A 22,335-nucleotide genomic window follows, 5' to 3' on the forward strand; every position below is an offset into this window, starting at 1 on the left:
AGTCAATACGTAGATTTTAGAATGCATTCAAACTTAACTTGCCATCAATTTAAAGTAGATTGTTACAAATGTAAGATGTTTTATGTAAGCCTCATGGTAACCAGAAAGCAAAAACTTGTAGTAGTACAAAAGTAAAAGAAAAAGGAATCTAAGCATACCTGTACAGAAAATCATTCAATTATAAAGGAAGAGAGCAAGAGAAGAAGGGACAAATGAGTTACAAAACAGCCTGACAACAATTAAAATGGCAATAAGTTTATACCTATTCATGATAACTTTATTTTTTTAAAATGTTTTAATTGATATATATATATATATTTTTTTTTTTAGAGAGAAAGGGAGAGATAGAAATTTTCTTATTTATTTTTATTTTTTTATCCTCACCCAAGGACATTTTTGCATTTATCTTCAGATAGAGGGAGAGGGAGAGAGGGAGGGGGGGAGAGAGAAACATCGATGAGAGAGAGACACATCGACTGGTTGCCACTTACACAACCCCAACCGGGGCCAGGGACAAACTGCAACTGAGGTACGTGCTCTTAGCAGGAACCGAACCCGGGCCTCTCTGGTCCATGGGCTGATGCTCTAACCACTGAACAAACTGGCTAGGGCTATTTATGATAACTTTAAATGTAAATGGACTGAATTCTCCAATCAAAAGACATAAAGTGGCTGAATAGACACAAAAAGAGGACCCAGCTATATGCTGCCTCCATGAGACTCTCTTTAGCTTTAAGGGTGCACACAGACTGAAGTGAAGGGATGGAAAAAGATATTCCATTCAAATGGAACCCTCCCTCCCTCGCCAAAAAAATAGCTGGGGTTGCTTGGCTTATACCGGACAAAACAGATTCTAAGATGAAGACTTTGGTAAAACAGAAAAGGTCATTATGAGGTAATAAAGGTGTCAGTTCAACAAGAGGCTATACATTTATTGCACTTTGACTTTCACAGCTTCACTCTATCATGGTTAACCAGAAGCGCGAAGTGGCGAGGGAGGACTGTATAGTAAATAAAGAATACTACTTTGTGGAAATTCACTTATCGCCGTAGAGTCTGGAACTGATTTAACCGCGATAAACGAGGGCTGACTGTAACATTTATAAATATTTATGTACCCAGTATAGGAGCACCTAAATATATAAAGCAAATATTAGCAGGCCTAAAGGAACAAATAGACAGCGATACAATAATATTTGGGGACTTTAATACCTCACTTCATCAGTGGATAGATTATAGACAGAAAACCAGTTAGGAAAATTTCCCTATGATTGGTGATATTGAGCACCTTTTCATGTGCTTCCTGACCATTTGTTTATCTTTGGAGAAATATCTAGTCAAATCCTTTGCCCATTTTAAAATTGGTTTCTCTTTTTGTGGCTGAGTTGTAAGAATAGCTTATATAATCTGGATACTTATCAGACATGATTTGCAAATATTTTCTCACATTATATAGGTTGCCTTTTCATTTTCTTGATAATATCCTTTGTAGAAATATTTTTAATTTTGATGAAATCCAGTATATATGCATTTTTCTTTTGTTGCTCATGCTTTTGATGTCATACATATGAAATAACCCATCACCTAATCCTAGGTTATGAAGATTTACCTTTGTATTGTTTTTTAGAGTTTTACAATTTTAGCTCTTATGTTTAGGTTGTTAATCCATTTGAGTCAATTATTGTATGAGATAGAGGTCCAACTTCATTATTTTGCATGTGAATATTCAGTTATCTCACTACCATTTGTTGATTAAATCTATTCTTTCCCCTACTAAATTTTTTTTGTCACCCTTTCCAATAATCAATTGGCTATAGAAGTATGTGTTTATTTCTAGACTCTCAATTCTGTTATATTGGTCTGTATGTCTGTTTTATGTCAGTACCACATTGTTTGGATTATGATAGCTTTGTAGTAAGTTGAAATATGGAAGTGTGAGTTTTCCAATACTGATATTTTTCCTCAATATTATTTTCACTATTCTGGGCCTGTTGCAATTCTGTATGAATTTTAATTTGAGGATAAGCATTTTCATTTCTACAAAAAAGGCTGTGAGAATTTTGATAGGGATTGTATGGAATCTGTAGATTACTTTTAGTACTGTCTTTTTAATGATACTGAGTCTTCTAATCCATGAACATTGGATGTCTTTTCACCTTATTTAGGTCTTTAAAATTTTCTTTTAGTAGTGTTTTGTAGTTTTAAGTGCACAAGCCTTTCATTTTTTTTGTTTTAATTTATTCCTAGGTATGTTATTCTTTAATTTGACTTCTGTGCCAATTTCAATGTGTTTTATTTCTTTTTCTTGCCTAATTTACCTGGATAGAATTTTGTTTTGTTAATCCTCGCTCAAGGACATTTTTTCCATTTTTATTTATTTATTTTGTAGAGAGCAATAGGGAGGGGGTAGGGGAAGAGAGAGAGAGAAACATTGAAGTGAGAAAGACACATCAATTGGTTGCCTGCTGCACATGTCCTGTTGGGGGCTTGGGATCAAACCTGCAACCCAGGTCTGTGCCTTTGACTGGGAATCAAACCCATGACCCTTTGATGCATGGCTCGACGCTCTAACCATTTAGCAACATGGCCAGGGCATAGAATTTCTAATATAATGTTGTACTGGAAGTGCGAAAAAAAAGTGGGCATTCTTGTTCTTGCTCTTAGAGCAAAGGCTGTTGTCTTTCATCATCGAGTATAATTTTAGTTTTGGGTTTTTCATAAATGTCTTTTATCATGCGAAAGTAGTTCCCTTTTATTCATTGATTAAGCATTTTTATTAAGAAAACTTGCATTTTTCAAATACTTTTTGTATCATTTGAACTGATCATTTTTTTTATTTTGTTTTTTTCTTCAGTCTGTGAATGTGGTTTAATGATTTCTCTATATTGAATCACCTTTGCAATCCTGGAACAAAAACCCACTTGATCATGGGTATACCCTCTTGATTTGTAGCTGGTTCTAGTTTGTTAGTATTTTGAGAATATTTGCATCTATATTCATATTGCATAAATAATCTAACTTTTTTGAGCTCTCTTCATTTTTTATAGAGTGGGAGGGGAGGGGTAGAGAGAGAGAGAGAGAAACATCTATGTGAGAGAGACATACCAGTTGGTTGCCTCCTGCACTACCTCGACCAGGGCCGGGGACAAACCACAACCGAGGTGCATGTCTTTGACTGGAATTGAACCCGTGACTCTTTGCTCTGCATGCCGACGCTCTAACCACTGAGCAAAACCGGCCAGGGCTTCTTGAGCTCTCTTTATCTGACTTTGTTTGTAGGGTGATGCTGGCCTCAGAATGACTTATGAAATATTTCCTCTTCAGTATTTTGGAAGAGTTATGAAGGATTGATATTCTTCTTTAAATGGTTGGTGGAATTCAACAGTGAAGCCCTCTGGTCCAGGGCTTTTCTTTTGGGAGGCTTTTGAGTACTGACACAATCTCTTGTTATAAGTGGATTTGGTTTTCTGTTTTTTTAAAAATATGTTTTTATTGATTTTTTTGTTTTTATTTTTTAGGGAGAGAGAGATAGAAACATTGATGTGTGAGAGAGACATCAATTGGCTGCCTCCTGCCCACCCCCTTCTGGGGATTGAGCACGCAACCTGGGCATATGCCCTGACTGGAAATCAAACTGGATCCTCTCAGTCCATGGGATGATGCTCAATCCACTGAGTCATACCAGCTGGCCTGGTTTTCTATTCTTGAGTCAATTTTGGTGATTTGTGTGTTTCTAGGAATTTTTTCATTTAATCTAGGTTATGTAATTGGTTGTCACATACTTGTTCATGGTATTATTTTTGTATTTTTATTATTTAAGGTCAGCAGTAACATCTCATTTTCACTTCTGATTTTAGTAATTTGAATTTTATTTAATTATTTTAAGTCAGTCTAGTTAAGATTTATCAATACTGTTAATCTTTTTGAAGAACCAACCTCTGGTTTTGTTGCTTTTATTTTTCTCTATTTTGTTCTTTCTTCTGTTCCTTTACACTGTTCCTTAAAATGTAGAGTTAGATTATTGCTTTGAAATATATATATTTTTATAATCCTCACCTGAGGATATGTTTTTATTGATTTTAGAGAGAGAGGGAAGGGAGACAGAGAGAGAGAAAGAAAAACATCAATGCGAGAAAGAAACATTGATGTGAAAGAGAAACACCGATCCTGTACCCACCCCAAATGGGGGATCAAACCCACAACCTAGGTGTGTGCCCTGACTAGGAATCGTACCCACAACCTTTTGGTGCGTGGGATAATGCTCAAGCCAATTGAGCCACCTGGCTAGGGCAGAAATCTTTCTTCTTTATTAAATGAAAATCTGTACAGCTGTAAATTACTTTTTGACAATTAAAAGATATATTTTGTATGATTTAGTCTTTTAAAATTCATTGAAATTGGCATTTAATTTGGAGAGTTTAATCCTTTTACATTTAAAATAATTACTACTAAGGAAGCATTTAGTTCTTCATTTTTTAAAAAAAAAAAAATTTTCTTTTTTCTTTATTGATTTTAGGGAGAAGAAGGGAGAGGGAGAGAGATAGAAACATAGATTAGAGAGAACATTGATTGGCTGCCTTCTACAAGCCCCTAACTGAGGATTGGGCCCAGAACCTGGGGATGTGCCCTGACTCGGAATCGAACTGGTGACCTCTTGGTGCATGGGTCGATGCTCAAGCACTGAGCCACACTGGCTGGGATCCATTTTTTAAATATATATTTTTAATGATTTTTTAGAGATAGAGAAGAAGGGAGAGAAAGATAGAAACATCGATGTGAGAGAGAGACATTGATTGGCTGCCTCCTGCACATCTACCTCTGGGGATGAACCTACATGTACCCTGACTGGGAATTGAACTGGGACCTCTCAGTCCATGAGGCAATGCTCAATCCACTGAGCCACACTGGCCTGGCGAGTTCTTCCATTTTGCTATTTGTTTTCTTTGTATCATACTCCCCACCTCCAATTTCTTCATTATTGCTTTCTTTTGTGTTCAATTGACTTTTTTGGAGTATCGTAGTTTTTGTGTTTTTTTTTAAATATGTTTTTAATTTTTTGGAGAGAGGAAGGGAGAGAGATAGAAACATCGATGTAAGAGAGAAATATTGTTTGGCTGTCTCTTGCATGCTCCCTACTGGGTGGGGATTGAGCCCACAACCCGGGCATGTGCACTGACTGGGAATCGAACCGGGACTTCTCAGTCCATGGAACGACACTCAATCAACTAAGCCACACTGGGTATCGTACTGTTTTGATTCCTTTCTCATTTTCTTTTCTGTATATTTTTTAGTTATTTTCTTGGTTGTTATCTAGGGACTAAAATTAGTTTTTCAATTTATAACAATTTATTTTGAATTAATCCAGTTTAACTTCAATAGTATACAAAAACTGTTTCTGTACAGCTCCATCTTTGACCTTTTATGTTGTTGTTATCACAACTTGCATCTTTATATATTATATGCCTACTAACATCTGTTTATAATTATTGTCTTATGCTTTGTCTGTTAAATCATATAGAAAAAAGTGGAGTTACAAACCCAAAGTACAGTAATACTGGCTTTTGTATTTACCTTTATCATTGTTCTTAGTTTCTTTGGCTTCCAGTTACTGTCTGCTGTCCTTTCATTTCCCCTGATGGACTCCTATTATCACTTCTTGTAGCATAGATCTCATAGTGACAGCCTCTTTCAGCTTTTATCTTGGAAAGTCTTAATTTCTCCTTCAGTTTTGAAGCACAATTTTTTTGGCTTATAGGTATTTTTTCTTTTAGCACTGTGAATTTGTAATCCCATTGCCTTCTGACCTTTTTGTTGCTGATGAGAAATGAGGTGTTGATGTTATTGAGGATCCCTTGTACATATAATACTTTTCTCTTGTTACTTTCATGATTCTCTTAGGGCCTAAGAGACCCCATTGGGGGTTGTACCAGCATAAAAATAGGTATATACTTTATGCGTATAATGATCACATAACAAGAAAAACTAAAACATTCACAGGGGTCGACTAAGACATAACCGTAGCAAAATCACTAATCATCAGAGAGATGCAAATTAAAACAACAATGTGGTATCACCTCACACCTGTCACAATGGCCGCCATCAACAAATCATCAAACAAGTGTTGGCGAGGGTGTGGAGAAAAGGGGACTCTAGCACACTGCTGGTGAGAATGTAGACTGGTGCAGCCACTATGGAAAACACTATGGTGTTACCTCAAAAAATTAAAGATTGAATTGCCATTTGATCCAGTGATCTCACGTCTAGGAATATATCCTAAGAAGCCTGAAACATGAATCAGAAAGAATATATGTACCCCATTTTTATAGCAGCACTATTTACAATAGCTAAGATCTGGAAACAGCCCAAGTGTTCATCAGTAGACGAATGGATAAAAATGCGATGGTACATATACACAATGGAGTACTATGCAGATGTAAGAAAGAAAGAGCTCTTATTTTTTGAGACAATGTGGAAGGACCTGGAAAGTATTATCCTAAGCGAAACAAGCCAAGCAGAGAAAGTCAAATATTACATGATCTCACTTATTTGTGCAATATAATGAACATGACAGTCTGAGGAATTGGGTAGACCCAGAGACGTGGAAGTAGGGTACAGACTGACAATCCTCAGAAGGAGGGGGTGGTGGGGGGAGGGAAGTGATAAACCACAGAACTTATATGCATGTACGCATAATCGATGGACATGGACAACAAAGCCGGGTATGGGGTGGGGTGGATGGGGAGGAGAGTGTCAATGGGGAAAAAAGGAAGAAACATCTGTAACTTCTGCCCTATCTTAACTGTTCTTACCAGCTTTTATTAGTATTTTGAAGTCTTTGGATTATTTCTGTCTTTCATTTAGCTTAAAATGGGATCGCATTTTTAATGTCTTATTTGTTTGCCTTTTTTCTTTTTATAGTGTTCAGGTCTCAAACTGTTCCCTTAATCATCAAAATTTCCTCTTGGTGCTTGTAGTCAACCTCTATTCCCACCCTAAACCCCTGGTAACCATTAATATGTTTTCTGTTATAACTTTGCCTTTTCTAAAGTGTCATATAAATGGCATCATATAGTATGTAGCATTTGAGTTTGGCTTTCACTTAACATAATGCATTTGAGATTTATCCACATTGTTTTGTTTTATCAGTAATTTGTTCATTTATGTTGCCGAGTAGTTTTCTATTGTATGTAATAGAGTTGAAGGACATTTGGGATATCTTATGTTTTCAGTGATTATGAACAAAGCTATTATAAATATTCATGTATAATTTTCATATTAATATATTTTAATTTCCTTTGGATAGGTACCTAGGAGTGGGATTGCTGTGTCATAACTTTCTAAGAAACTGCTAAAATGTTTCTAAAATGTCTGCATCATTTTGATTCCTCACCAGCAATATATGAGAGTTCCAGTTCTGCTTCCTTATCATCACTTGATATTGTCAGTATTTTGGGTTTTAGCCATACTAATGTATGGAAGTGCTATCTTTCTGTGGTTATTTTGTATTTTATTAATGATTGATGATAATGAGCACTTTTTTCATGGGTTTATCCTCATCTGTATATCTTCTTTGGTGAAATTTCTATTAAAATCTTTTGCTATATATAATTTATTTAAATTGAGTTTTGAGAATTTTTCTTATATTCTGGTTGTTAGTCCTCTGTTAGACATGTTTTCAGCTACTCGGTGTCTTTCAAAGAGCAGTTTTTAATTTTAATCAAATCTCTTTCATCAGTGTTTTGGATTGTGCTTTTGCTGTTGTATCCAAATGCCAAAAAGATTTTCTCTTTTCTTCTAGAACAGCACTATAAGTAAAATGAAAAAAGTCATATATGTAATTTAAAAATTTTAGTATCTCTGTTAATAAAAATAAGTAGAATTAATTTAAATTAAGCTCATATATTCAAAATGTCATTTCAACATATATTCAATAGAAAAAATTTTAGTGAGATACTTTACTTTTTTTTTTTTTGTACCAAGTTCTACCCTGGTGTGTGTTTAATACAGCACATCTGAACACATTTGAGACCTATTTCAAGGGCTCATTAGCCGCATATGTCTAGAGCAAATGAACATCATGTGTTATATTAAATAAACTATTAAGGTGGTTAATTTGCATTTTATTGGTTTTGTTTTAATTTGTAAATGTTTTAGCTTTTATTGTTATGTGACCATTATATGCATAAAGTATATACCTATTTTTATGCTGGTACAAATATAAAAAATATAAAAATAAAGATATATTAAGTTAAAAAAAAGTAGGTCAACTGAAATATACCAGGCTGAGAAACATACACAACAAAAAGAAGCTGAGTTTAAGAAATATGTAGGACTCCACCAAGTGTACCAACATATGCAAAACAGGGAGTCCCAGAAGGAGAGGAAAGGGGCAGAAAGAATATTTTAAGAAACAAGTGAAAACTACCCAAGTTTGATAAAAACAAGAAACTACATATTCAAGAAGTTCAAAAGGTTCCAAGAATACCAAAACATCCATGCCAAAACATATTATAATTAACCTATCAATAGCCTAAGATAGTGGTTCTCAACCTTCCTAATGCCAGGATCCTTTAATAATACAGTTCCTCATATTGTGGTGACCCCCAACCATAAAATTACTTTTGTAGCTACCGTATCAGCCAGCACAGATCTAGAAGTTTTATAGTTTTATGTTTTACTTTAGGTCTGTTATTTATTATGAGTTAATTTTTGTATAAAGTGCAAGGTATGGGTTATTTTGTATAAGGTGCAAGGTAGATATTGTCATTGTTTTTACATAGATTGTCCATCAGAAATTTTTACTAAAAGTTGTTCTGGGCAGTTAGAAATCTACAGATCATCCTGGGCTCCAAAGTTTAACATTTAAACATACTTTCTTTCACTGCTTTCTTTTATTGCTTTTCATTTCACTGTAATGTAAACTTACTTTGTAATTAGCAATTTTCAAACTATATGTGTAAAATGCTGAGAAGTGCTAGGTATTTAGTGTCTTGGCTTTATTATACCTATTCAGACTTAAATTATTCATTATGCTATTTACCCTTTTAAGATTAATTAACCTCCCCATTCCCCAAAATATATATATAAAATTCTTATTTACTTTGTTTCCAGGCATGTACTGGCATTGAAAACATTGATGAAGCTATTACATTGCTTGAACAAAACAATTGGGACCTAGTGGTAAGTACTTTTTTATTTTTCCAGCTTTATTGAGCTATAATACACATATAATATGTAAGTTTAAGGTGTACAAAGGGATGATTTGATGTGCAGATGTGTTATGAAATTATGATAATAAGGTTAGTTAATGCATCCATTACATTATTACTTTTTTGTGTGGTGAGAACTTTTAAGATTTACTCTGTTAGCATCTTTCATGTATACAGTAAAGTATTGCTAACTATGGTTATTATACTATATATTATTTCCCCAGAACTGGATGTTTGTACCTTTTGACTACTTTCACTCATTCCCCCTTTTGCCCCACTAGCAACTACCAATCTACTCTGTTTCTATGAGTTTGGTTTTCTTTTTAGATTCTACATATAAGTGAAATCATACAATATTTGTTTTTCTTTGACTGTTTCAAATACTTTTTTTGTTTTGTTTAAGCATTAATTAAATTTTATGAATTCTTGAATGACTTTATATTCTTCTAATTGGTTCGGCATACGAGGGCCCATCTATAACTCTAATCTGAATGGATAACATCTAAATGTTTTATCTTTAATATGAAGTTCATATTAGTATGAAAATCAGTATTAAGTTACTAAATTATGAAGTCTTGTGTAATTTAAATAATTTTAAAACTTTTCTATCTAACTGCATATTACTCCGTAGTATTGTGGTGGAGATACTTGGAAGAAGAGAATAGCCAGACTTGTCTGAATAACTTGATTAGGTGTTTTCCCCTCACTTCCTGGGGCCTTCACTGATAATTCCTCTTTTCTAAAGCTGTTAAAGGAGTGGCATTCTGCTGTGGTTTTTCTTATGAACTTCAAGCAGTTTATTATAAAAGTGGTTTAATTTGGGGAAGGGGGTTGGGACGATGGCAGGAACTCAAAAAGTAAGGCCCATTACAGCAATACACATTCACAAAATTTTAATTTATGTACAATTGCAAAGCAAACTAAAAAATGTGCAACAATCTTGGAGTACTGGTTCTGTTGGGATGGCACAGATGTCCCTCATTGCTTTTGAAATCTTAATTACAATTTAGAATAAGTGCTAATTGTTGAAAGTCAAAACTTGAGGTGTGTACTTACAAAACTGAGACTAGATATGTAGGTATATTCAAATCCATACATGGACTTAAATAATCAACTATCAGTTTGTCTGTTTTGTGTAGATTTACTACTATTACATTTTTACTCAAAATATAAAAAATATTTATTTTCAGCTTGTAAAAATAATAGTGCTCATTGTCATGAACTAATAAGATAAATTTACAAAGAAGAAATTAATATTCACCTTTAATCCCAACACTTAGAGATAGTAATTGTTTAATATTCTTTATTATATTATTTCAGGGTATTTTCTGTTAATTATGTGATTAACATTTTTTAAAATGCAAATTGTTCTGTTTCTACTGTTTTCTAATCCGTATTTTTCACATAACAACCTATCATGAATGCTTTTCTATCCAAGTAAATGAGACTATTCATTATTTTTTTAAATGTTTGTTTAATGTTTACATTTTATTTCAGGGTGTGGTTGTGTATCATACTAATATTACTAATCAGTAGACACTTAGGAATTTTACAATATTTTGCTACTATATGTATTGCTGTAGAAGACATTCATATACAAATATCCTCTTATACTGAACTTGTTCTTTTCCTAGAAGATCTTAAATAAGTTCAATTCATAATTAACTTTTTTGGTTAAATTATATATATACTTTTAGAAACTTATAGTTAAATTGCCTTCCAGGATGGCTGCACTAATTTAAATTTCCATGAACTATATACATTTGAGATCACCTATTTATTTATTAAACCAGTGTTTCCTTATTTTTCAGAAATTTTATCACTTGTCGAAATATACAAATATTTGTGTAGCCTGCCTCCAAATCCATGCTTCTACCACATGGAATAGGGGAAGGGGCTACAACTTACTTGGAATGAGTCCCCAGATTTCTTGTCCTGAAGTTTCTTTTATAATAAAGGGCATTGTTTAATTTAGTTTGTATATTTTTAGGGTATGTTTTGGAGAGGCTGATGTAAATTACTGGTTGAGGTTAAAAATGCCACTGAACCAGATATCAGATTATACTACAAAGCTGTTATCAAAACAGCCTGGTACTGGCACAAGAACAGGCATATAGACCAGTGGAACAGAACCCAGAAATGGACCCAAGACATTATGCTCAATTCATATTTGACAAAGTAGGCAAGAGCATACAATGGAGTAAAGACAGCCTCTTTAATAAATGGTGTTGGGAAAATTGGACAGCTACATGCAAAAAAAATGAAACTAGACCATCAACTTACACCATACACAAGAATAAACTCAAAATGGATAAAATACTTAAATGTGACCCGTGAATCCATAAAAATCCTAGAAGAAAATGTAGGCAACAAAATTTCGGGCATCATATGCAGCAGAATTTTCACTGATAAATCACCTAAGGCAACAGAAACAAAGGAAAAAATGAACACATGGGACTATATCAAACTAAAAAGCTTTTGCACAGCAAAAGAAACAACCATCAAAATGGAAAGGCAACCCACTGTATGGGAGAACATCATTGCCAATGATATATCAGATAAGGGGTTAATTTCCAAAATATATAGAGCACTCATACAACTCAACAAAAAGAAGACAACCTAATTAAAAAATGGGCAGAGGAGCGAAATAGACACCTCTCCAACCAGGACATACAAATGGCCAAGAGAGATATGAAGAAATGCTCAACATCACCAATCATCAGAGAGATGCAAATTAAAACAACAATGAGGTATCACCTCACACCTGTCACAATGGCCGCCATCAACAAATCATCAAACAACAAGTGTTGGCGAGGGTGTGGAGAAAAGGGGACTCTAGCACACTGCTGGTGAGAATGTAGACTGGTGCAGCCACTATGGAAAACACTATGGTGTTACCTCAAAAAATTAAAGATTGAATTGCCATTTGATCCAGTGATCTCACGTCTAGGAATATATCCTAAGAAGCCTGAAACATGAATCAGAAAGAATATATGTACCCCATTTTTATAGCAGCACTATTTACAATAGCTAAGATCTGGAAACAGCCCAAGTGTTCATCAGTAGACGAATGGATAAAAATGCGATGGTACATATACACAATGGAGTACTATGCAGATGTAAGAAAGAAAGAGCTCTTATTTTTTGAGACAATGTGGAAGGACCTGGAAAGTATTATCCTAAGCGAAACAAGCCAAGCAGAGAAAGTCAAATATTACATGATCTCACTTATTTGTGCAATATAATGAACATGACAGTCTGAGGAATTGGGTAGACCCAGAGACGTGGAAGTAGGGTACAGACTGACAATCCTCAGAAGGAGGGGGTGGTGGGGGGAGGGAAGTGATAAACCACAGAACTTATATGCATGTACGCATAATCGATGGACATGGACAACAAAGCCGGGTATGGGGTGGGGTGGATGGGGAGGAGAGTGTCAATGGGGAAAAAAAGAAGAAACATCTGTAACAAAAATAAATTAATAACAAATTATTTTAAAAAAATGCCAGTGAGCCACTCTTGCATGGTATGGATGTGAGGGATATGGGATGGAGTTAAAGGGAGTCTGTGGACTGGGAGTAATGAACTACAAATCTTTGATGTGAGAATTACCATTTATGGGGAATGGAGTTAAGTTTTTTCCTTATCTGGTTTCTGTTGGTTTATGTTCACTTGTTTTGAAGGTTAATACATTTGTTGGTTCTGGATATTTTCTCAATCCATTCTTTCTAGAGTATTGCAGAAAGAGAATTTTCTCAGATAGTGTTAAATATTTGAATGGTTACAAGTGTTTTCCAACTATTTCGGAGTTAGATTTTTGGAAAATGTTGTTAGAGTACTTGGTTTAAAAACACTGGTGCTATATTTTTGCAGAAATGTGTTATTGCACTGTATTGGACCCAAGCAACAGCATCAGGCTATCTTTCATAACCTTAATACTTTTATGTTGAAATACATGTCCTAGCTGGCTTTTCTCTATAAGTAATCAACTTTTATCCACAGTAAAGATTTGTTGTGCTGTGTAACTAGCTTGCTTTATAAATTTTCTATTTTTCCTGTTTTTATACAATACTAACATTGTGGTTTTTAAAAAATGAAACTTAAATATTTTAAATAACCCACTATTAGTTCAAACTTCATTAGAATTATGGAACTTTTTCTGTAGTGTTTTTTATATTTTGCCTGTGCATTATATTTTGTGTTTCTATAATGTGATTATGATGTCTCTGAATTTTATGAGCCTTATGGGACAGTTCATGTAATTTGAGTTTTTAACCTAAGACATGTCTGTATTTTAAATTTCCTGTGCATATTAGTTAGATCTTCCTTCCAGTGTTTTTGTGTAGATTTTACTACAGATAAGTGTAGAGGAATGTGAATTAGGCACCACAATCTGGAATTGTGATAAATTTAAGAAAATCTAATAACAGAAAACTCCTTCTGTCAGTACTGAGTGCTTATAGTATAATTTATTTTAGATACAATGGGTACATAAATAAGTGTACTAATATATGGTGTCTTTGAGAGGCGTACTGAAAAATTGATAAAACGTGGTCTTTTATACATGTATACTATAATCATAAATGGGAGTAACTTTCTGGAAAAATTATTGCAAATATTTTAGCTATTTTATAGAATAGGTACACAAATAAAAAGTTATCTGCATGAAAATATAACCCATTTTCAGGAATTTTAGTCATTAGTCACTTTCCCTGATCATGCACGGTATTTTTCTTATATAGCTGTCCACAAAGCAGTGCTTCCCAGCCCTATGTTTTAAGTACCTTACAGTTAGTTTCTACTTATTTTGAGGCAGTTACATGTTGGGTTATGTATGCTAAAATTTTGAAGACAAAATAATGTAAACTTTAATACTATTGGAAAGCATCTCAGGCTACTGTTTTACTTGACATGAAGCCTGTAGTACCCACCCCCCCCGCTTCCATCTAACTCAGACTTTTGCTTTTCACGTTGTCCTGTATTACAGTTGATTCTTCTTTGCAGACGAGTATTTTCAATTTATATCTTGAAAGATAAATATGTAAGGAATTATTACTAATGAATTAGAACTTTTACTGAAGGTCTGTCTTCTTACATGGAGCATGCTACATAATTACTATAAATTGTAATCTGGGCTCCAGAATTGACCACTGCTCATTTTCTGTTTTTAGCATAGAAGAATTTGTATGGTTTGTGTTAATTTTGAGTAATCAAAATGTGAGACAGCTAACTATAGTGGTAAATCCGTTGCATTAATCTTGAATCAGGAGCCCTGGCTTTTCGAACCTTTTGTCATTATTTTATTGAGTGTGGCCTAGGCCAAGTTACTTTTCTCTGAACTTCTGAACTTCTTATAAAATAAGGGGTTTGGACCAGATTGTACTCAAGATCCCTTGATACATGAAATATTTATGAAGAATCTGTTTATGTCCTAATTTCTATTAAGGTTCTACAAAAAGCAGTATATTATGAATGGTAATATGAGCAAACATTTTAATAGAACTTTGAAACACTTGTACACATACCATTTTGTTTAACCCTTTTAACAACTTTATGATGTAGACAATGGCAGGACAAGATGCTATGCCAGTTGTTTCACAGAAGGTCTGTATATATGAAATTCCTTCAATTAATTAAAAATTCTAATAAATTCTAGGAGATCCAGGGAAAGATATCTGACATGTACTTGGTAACCCAATGCTAAGAGAAATAAAGTAAAAGTAAACATTAACCTAGCTATACTACATTTTAAGTACTCTGTGCTCTTAGGAAATGATTTTTGAACTTTGCACTCAATTTCTGCTCTAGTTTGCTGCCTCTGCTGACATAGCTATTTTGTTGAAGAAAGACTCTATTCAGAGGACTTGTATTTATCTTTGACTACATGTTCCAACTTAAGGCAAAAATGAAACAAATCAGCCTATTTTTGGATCATTATTAAATTTCTAGACTTCAAAGATAATATTATATTAATAAAAACTTAGAGTAAAGTTATAAACACCAAAAAGTCAAACCCAAGGAAAATTATCCTGCACATACTGTCTCATTTTAAGATTTATTTAGGTTCTCTAAGACATTTTGATTTTACTGATTTTTACTTTTGAAAAAATACATTTTAAGATTATCCTAAAATTCCTTACAACAGTTTCTTCTACCCTACTCAGGATGTGACTATAGAGTTCCTCGAGTGTGCACTGCTTTTCTACTTTATACAGTGTTATGAACACCTGCAGTTTTATGAATGAACTAGTTTAACAGTGACATAATGAGTCTCTGTCGCCCTCAGAAAGCAGCCAAGCATTGAGTGCTGCCCTTCATCAATGGCTGTTAGACACTGGCTTATCTTTGCACAGATCCTTGCTATGACAAAAGAGAAGTTACTGTGAGGGAATATCTCATTATATCAATTTCTCTGTCTTTGATATAGCCTTCTTTGTATTATTTGTTTTTAAGGGACTATAAACTGATAATTCTACAAATTTTTTAAATTTCTCTATTTGTAATTTGACTACCATCCCACTTCTGTCTCTCCTTTTATTGAGAGTCTACTTTGTGTAGGTATCTTGTCAAGTGATTTACCTACATTATTTTATTTAATCTTTACGTCAACCCCCCCCAAAATAGATAGGTAGACATTATTTTATAGATGACAAACTGAGGTCCAGTGATGTTAAGTAAACTATGCTCACACCGCTAATAAGGGGTAAAACTGATTTTGAACCCAGATCTGTCCATCAAGTTTTTCAAAGCTTTAAAGTAATGGTTTCAAGTTATGGTATTTTCTGTATTCAGTGTGTTATTCTCTGAACTACTATATTTTTCTTTAAATTTTATTTTCCGATTATAGTTTATATTCAATATTGTATTTGTTTTAGATGCACAGTATAGTGGTTAGACAATCATATACTTTAGAAAATGATGCCCCTGATATTTCAGGTATTCACCTAGCACCATACACTATTATTACAATATTATTGACTATATATTTCCTATGCTGTACTTTACATCTCCATTGCTATTTTGTAACTACCAATTTGTACTTCTTAATCCCTCCACCTTTTGCACCCAGCTCCCCAAATCCCCTCCTCTCTTGCAGACATCAGTCTGTTCTCTGGACTTCTCTATTTTTCTGTCACTCACAACTAATTACACATTGTCAAGTAAAAGAGCTTTTTTGCTATATTTTCATAGTGGTACTTAAAGTTTGGTTATGCTTTGTTGTTAAATATACTGTAAGATTCTAGAGTAAAGGAATTTTGTGTTTCTTATTAATTTTGTCTTGGCACATGGTAGTTGCTTAATAAATCTTTATTTGACTGATTGATTTTATTAGTGTACTTTATTTATTTATTTATTTATTTATTTTTATCCTCACCTGAGGACATTTTTCCATTTTTTATTCAGGTAGAATGGGAGGGAGAGGGAGGAAGAGAGAGAGAGAGAGAGAGAGAGAGGGGGGAGAGAGAGAGGGAGAGAGAGAGAAGGAGGAGGAGGAGAGAAGGAGGGAGGGAGGGAGAGAGGGAGGGAGGGAGGGAGGGAGAGAGAGAGAAACAAACAATGACGTGAAAGGGACACATCAAGTGGCTGCCATCCACACGACCAACCAACCAGGGCTGGGGACAAACTACAACTGAGGTAAGCACCCTTAGTGGGAACTGAACCCGGGTCTCTTGGGACCGCAGGCTGATGCTCTAACCACTGAGAAAAACCACTTATTTTTAAGTCTATTTTTCATCTCTATCATTTGGATATTTGAAAAGTCTTTGCTGTTATGACTTTTGACTCTTACTGCCATTACTGTTCTTTATTTGGCAAACATAAGGTTTGGGAAGAAGGGATGGCCCAGATAAATACCCAAGGAATAGGATTGGGCTGATTTCTTTTAGATGTCTCTACCTATTGTAGCTTTTGAAGCAATAGTTTCCATAAATAAATCCTGGCTTTTGCAATTCTTTTCTAAGCATCTCATAAAAACTTCCCTGCCTTCTGTTTATTTCTGGTTGTGCCATTTTACCATAACGAAAGCTCATCATATAACTTAACCTACTTGAAACTTTTTATCAGTTCTGCCTCTCAGGAGAAAATTTAGTGTGATAAAAGACTATTTCTGTTTAAAATGTAATTAAGTGGGTATAAAAGAATTGTTTTCTATGTTTCAGAGGAAAACTTAAATTTTTACAAACATGAAATTCTCAGTTTACTAAATAAGCTCACAGTCATTTACACTGTCTAATCAGAACTATTTGAGGTCCACATTTTTTTTACCCTTACTGCAACTTGAGTTTCTGCTTAGTTTTTTATTGGATTTTGCTTCATACATTGTATTATTTTTTCTTGAAATATATTTAGTTCTAGGATTACTATATTTATGAACCAAAAATGTCTTCTTTTATAAAAACCTATGGTAGATAAAAAGTTCAGAAGCTTTAAGACTTAGTAAAAATGTGGGGTGTTAAATCACCTAGCAGAAAATGATGTGCCCATTGTTAATTGAAATTTGGAAATGTGGCTAATGTTTATTGTTTTTATTGCTAGTACTAGTTTTCTAACGTATGTTGCAAAGAACATTAAACTACTTAAATTTTAGAGTCAGCTCACTGCTAATTCTAAAAGAATTGTAATATATGATACTTATGACTTGAACATTTAAAAGAAAATAAAAATTTAAATGGTTTTGTTTTTAAAATTGTTCAGTTCAGTCAGATGCAGTTTGATCTTGATATTTTTTAAAGCATGCTAACCTACATTTAGCTTGATTTTAAAAATGAGTTTATTTTCAACAAGTTGCCTTGCGGTGCTTTAACTAATTTATTTCTATTACTGGAAGTGGTTTAAACAAAATATTGCAGCAAAGTTAGTGGTTTAGCACACCTGTAAATGTGATGACTTGCAGTTCCCCTTCTGGTTTCAAGGACCAGCTGACATAAATCAGTGTGTGCTTGGAAAAGAAAAAATAATATGGCAGTTTAATCAACTAGTTCCTGTTTTTATAATTCTTTATATTTGTACTGACAGTGAAAAAATTTTGTCACTTAATGGTAATATAATTCTTAAAAATGTTAGTTATATTTCTATCTTTAAGTAAAATGGAAATTAAAATGTTCACATACAAAATTTTATACTTCCTACTTTCATTTTCATTCTCTTTTTTATTACAAAAATTTTCTTTTTCAGGTGAGAATGCTTAAGATCTCAGCAATGTAATTCTCTTTAAATAATATATATTTTTATTTTGTTGTTTGGCTTATATCTTGTATAATTTTATGTTTTAGTAATTTTTGTATTTTTGGTGTACTCATCTAGTACTTCTTTCTTTCTTGAGCAGGGTTTCTCTCAAACACATACGTTGCTCTATGACTTTAAAAAAATCATAGTCAAGCCTAAAATCTTTCTACATGGTAAATAGTGGTAAATAAACATAGTTCCATAGTTCTTCAGATGGCAAGATGCTCTAAGAATCAACTTCGTTTTGTCTACATTCACTTTAGTTACCGGAAACTGAACAGTGGAGTTGTTCTTTTTTTTTAATTTTTTTTATTTTTTTATCCTCACCCGAGGATATTTTTATTTTTTGTACAGATAGAGTGGGAGGGAGAGAGAGGAAGGGAGAGAGAGAGAGAGAAACATCGACGTGAAGGGACACATCGAGTGGCTGCCACCCGCACGACCAACCAGGGCCGGGGACAAACTGCAACCGAAGTACATGCCCTTAGCGGGAACCGAACCCGGGTCTCTCCAGACCGCAGGCCGACGCTCTAACCGCTGAGCAAAACTGGCCAGGGCAGTGGAGTTGTTCTTTGAATGCCTCTGTTATAGAATTTGGACCATTTTCTTTAGCTTAATGTTAAAAGCCCTCTACCATTTATCCCTGCCTCTTCATTATGAATGAGCTTCCATAACTCAGGAGCATGTATGAATTCTTACACCCAAATTAGCCTGTAATCTCAAGCATGCTCTATGTATTCCTACTGCCATCCTTTTGCTTTGTAGGTCTCCCATGGATTTTTTTCTCCCCTCTTTCTGTTACCTCTCTAGATTTTATCCTTACTTTAAGGCCTAACAACTTTTTCTCTGAGTTGGGATACCTAACTCTGGAGGTAACCCTTATTATGGTACTAATCTTTTAACACTTAGACTTTGCTATATTGTTTGTTCCTCTCCCTTCACTCTAACACATGGGCACATGCTCTCTTGCACAGGCTCGCTCTCTCTCTCTCTCAAAGAAAATGTGTAATAATTGTTGAAAGAATTAAAATGACTTCCAGCTAGAGTGTGTTAGGAAATGCTTTATGAATAAGCATATATGTGGATATGTATATATAGCTGGGAAAATGCATTATATGATACCTTTAATAAATTCATTGCTAGCAGCTGTGTAGAAGATGTCTTTGAAGCTATTTGAGTAGTTTTAATGTATTGCCACGTTATTACCAACATGTTGGCATTTTGATTTTTTCTTAACCAAGAAGTTTATTACAGTCTTACTTTCAAAATTGAAGTATAGTTTTAGAGGCCAGTCAGTAGTCTATAGTCAGAGGTCTGTATTGTAGTTGACATGGCAAATCTTACAGCACTCTCACAAATTCTAGGCTTGAATTTTGGGATTTTTTTTTTTTCTTAGGAATTCATTTAATGCACAGATGATGAATATTTCTAAAATGTATAATGACTGATAACTGTGTGTTTAAAACATGGACATATTTAAAAATATTAAGGAATTGAAGAAGAGTTGCAAAATAGTGCAGAGTTCTTGATACCGTTGTCAAAATTCTCCTAATGTTAACTTCTTGCATAACCACTGTAATTGATATGGTACACTTCATAATTTGTTGTAGTACTACCATAATACTAAAGCACTATTATACTATTGGCACAATACTGTAAAATAAACTACAAATCTTATTTGACTGTCACTGGATTTTCTATTAATACACTGGGGAAATATGTTAAGACTATACCAATACCCTGTTTCTCATTAAATATTTGCCTACTAATTTTATCTCCTCTATTGATTTGTCTTTATATGTCTTATGGAATTATTTCTTAATAGTTGTGCTAGGTTTTACAGTATAATCTTGAAACAATCAGAATCCACATTTAAATAATACTCTACTTCATGTGGAGAGTGATGGCCCTACAGCTTGTGGTTTCATTCTTCTCATCCATTTTTTTGTGCTATTGTTGGTATGTATTGTAGTTTTCTTATGCTATAAATACTATAGGTTGCTGCCTTTTTAAAAAAAATTCTTACCCAATGATATTTTTTCCATTGGTTTTTTAGAGAGTGGAAGGGAGGGAGAGGGAGAGAAAGAGAAATGTTGATGTGAGAGAGATACATTGGTTGCCTCCCACACTTGGAGATTGAACCTGCAACCCAGGTACATGCCCTTAACTGGGAATGGAATCCAAGACCCTTCAGTGCATGGGTCATGGCTCTAACCACTAAACAACACCATGCAGGGCTGCCTTTAAAAAAATTGTTTTTAAATCTTCAGATAGAATGGGAGCGAGAGAGGGAGAGGGAGGGGGGGGAGAGAGAGAGAGAGAGAGAGAGAGAGAGAGAGAGAGAGAGAAACATTGATGTGAGAGACACATCAATTGGTTCCTTCCACAGGATCCCGACCAGGGCCGAGGACTGAACCAAGACTGAGGTATGTGCCCTTGACCGGAATCAAACCCGCAACTCTTTTATCCTTGGGCCAACACTCTAACCACTTAGCCAAAGTGGCCAGGGCTGCTTCAGATAGTCAGTTATCTTTTAGATCGATATACAGTGTGAACAGAAAATAATTTCATGTTATTTTAATTTGTTTCATTTCTTTGTATAAATTTAAGTTTTTGTCTGATACCATATTCCTTCTGCCTGAACTACTTCGTTTAATATTTCTTGTAGAGTAGGTTTGCTGGCAATAAATTCTTAGTTTTTTGTTTGTCAGAGAAAGTTTTTATTTCTTCTTCATTTTTGAAAAATACTTTCAGTGGGTGTGAAATTCTGGGTTGACTTGTTTTGTTTTTCTCCAGCTCTTTAATTTTTTTTTTTTTTTTTATCCTCACCCGAGGACATTTTTCCAGTTTTTGTTCAGATAGAGCGGGAGGGAGAGAGAGGAAGAGAGAGAGAGAAACATCGATGTGAAGGGACACATCGAGTGGCTGCCACCCGCACGACCAACCAGGGCCGGGGACAAACTGCAACCGAGGTACGCGCCCTTAGCGGGAACTGAACCCGGGTCTCTCTGTACCGCAGGCCGACGCTCCAACCGCTGAGCCAAACCGGCCAGGGCTTTCTCCAGCTCTTTAAAGATGTCATCACTCTGTTATCTTCTAGCTTGCATGGTTTCTGGAGAGAACTCTGTTGCTATTCTTGTATTTGTTCCTCTGAATGTAGTTTTTCTCCCCTCTCTGGCTGCATTCAAGATTTTATCTTTATGTTTGTTTTTCAGTAGTTTGAATGTGATCTATGAGAGAGAGAAAGAGAGAGGGAGAGAGATTAACATTCCCTGCTTGGTGTTCTTGGATCAGTAGCTTTGAAGATTTTTTAAAATTGAGATTAAATTCATATAACATACAGTTAACCATTTTAAAGTGTCCAGTTCAGTGTTTTTTAGTGTATTCAGTGTTGTGCAAAATACCACCTCTCTAGTTGGTTTTGAAAATTCTTGGTTATTTTTTTCTGCTCTTTTCTATTTCTCTTCTTTTTCTGTATTTCTAACTATGCATAATACATTAAAGAGCTTTATTTTTTGTCCTACAGCTTTTGGACGCTCTGTTCTGTTTTTTCCCCATCTTTTTCTCCCCCGTATATTTCAGGTTTTAGTAATTTCTGGAGACCTATTTTCAAGTTCTCTGATTCTTTCCTTGACTTTGTCAGTTTTAGTGATAAGAATGTTGAAGACCATCTTCATCTCTGTTACTGTTTATTATTTCTAGAATAATTTCTATCTTTCTGCTGAAATTATTCATTTGGTGTTATGTGTCTCCCAGTTTTCCTACTAGAGCCTTTAACATATTAATCATAGTAATTTAAAATTCCCTGTCAGGTCTGACATCTGTATCTTACCCAAGTCTGTTTCTGGTGGTTGCTTGTCACTTAAAAATGTTCTTTTTCTGGCCATTTGGTATGCTTTGC

At 34.4% G+C, this 22,335-nt stretch overlaps 1 protein-coding gene across 7 annotated transcripts in view; it reads left to right on the forward strand.

The window, feature by feature from the left end:
• The window catches only part of FAF1 (Fas associated factor 1), a 447,925-nt gene that overhangs the window by 44,132 nt on the left and 381,458 nt on the right, over positions 1 to 22,335 (forward strand). For 6 of the 7 annotated variants that reach the window (XM_036255373.1, XM_036255376.1, XM_036255372.1 and 3 more), the window contains exons 1-2: positions 7,304 to 7,440; positions 9,112 to 9,180. In XM_036255373.1, the coding sequence (XP_036111266.1) occupies positions 7,354 to 7,440; positions 9,112 to 9,180 (156 nt within the window). In that variant the 5' untranslated portion in view covers positions 7,304 to 7,353. Of the gene's footprint in view, positions 1 to 7,303; positions 7,441 to 9,111; positions 9,181 to 22,335 lie in introns of those variants that run through there. The other variant, XM_036255377.1, reaches the window with a different exon arrangement.

Source organism: Molossus molossus, unplaced genomic scaffold (genome assembly GCF_014108415.1).
Source record: "Molossus molossus isolate mMolMol1 unplaced genomic scaffold, mMolMol1.p scaffold_m16_p_12, whole genome shotgun sequence".
Classification (NCBI taxonomy): domain Eukaryota; kingdom Metazoa; phylum Chordata; class Mammalia; order Chiroptera; family Molossidae; genus Molossus; species Molossus molossus.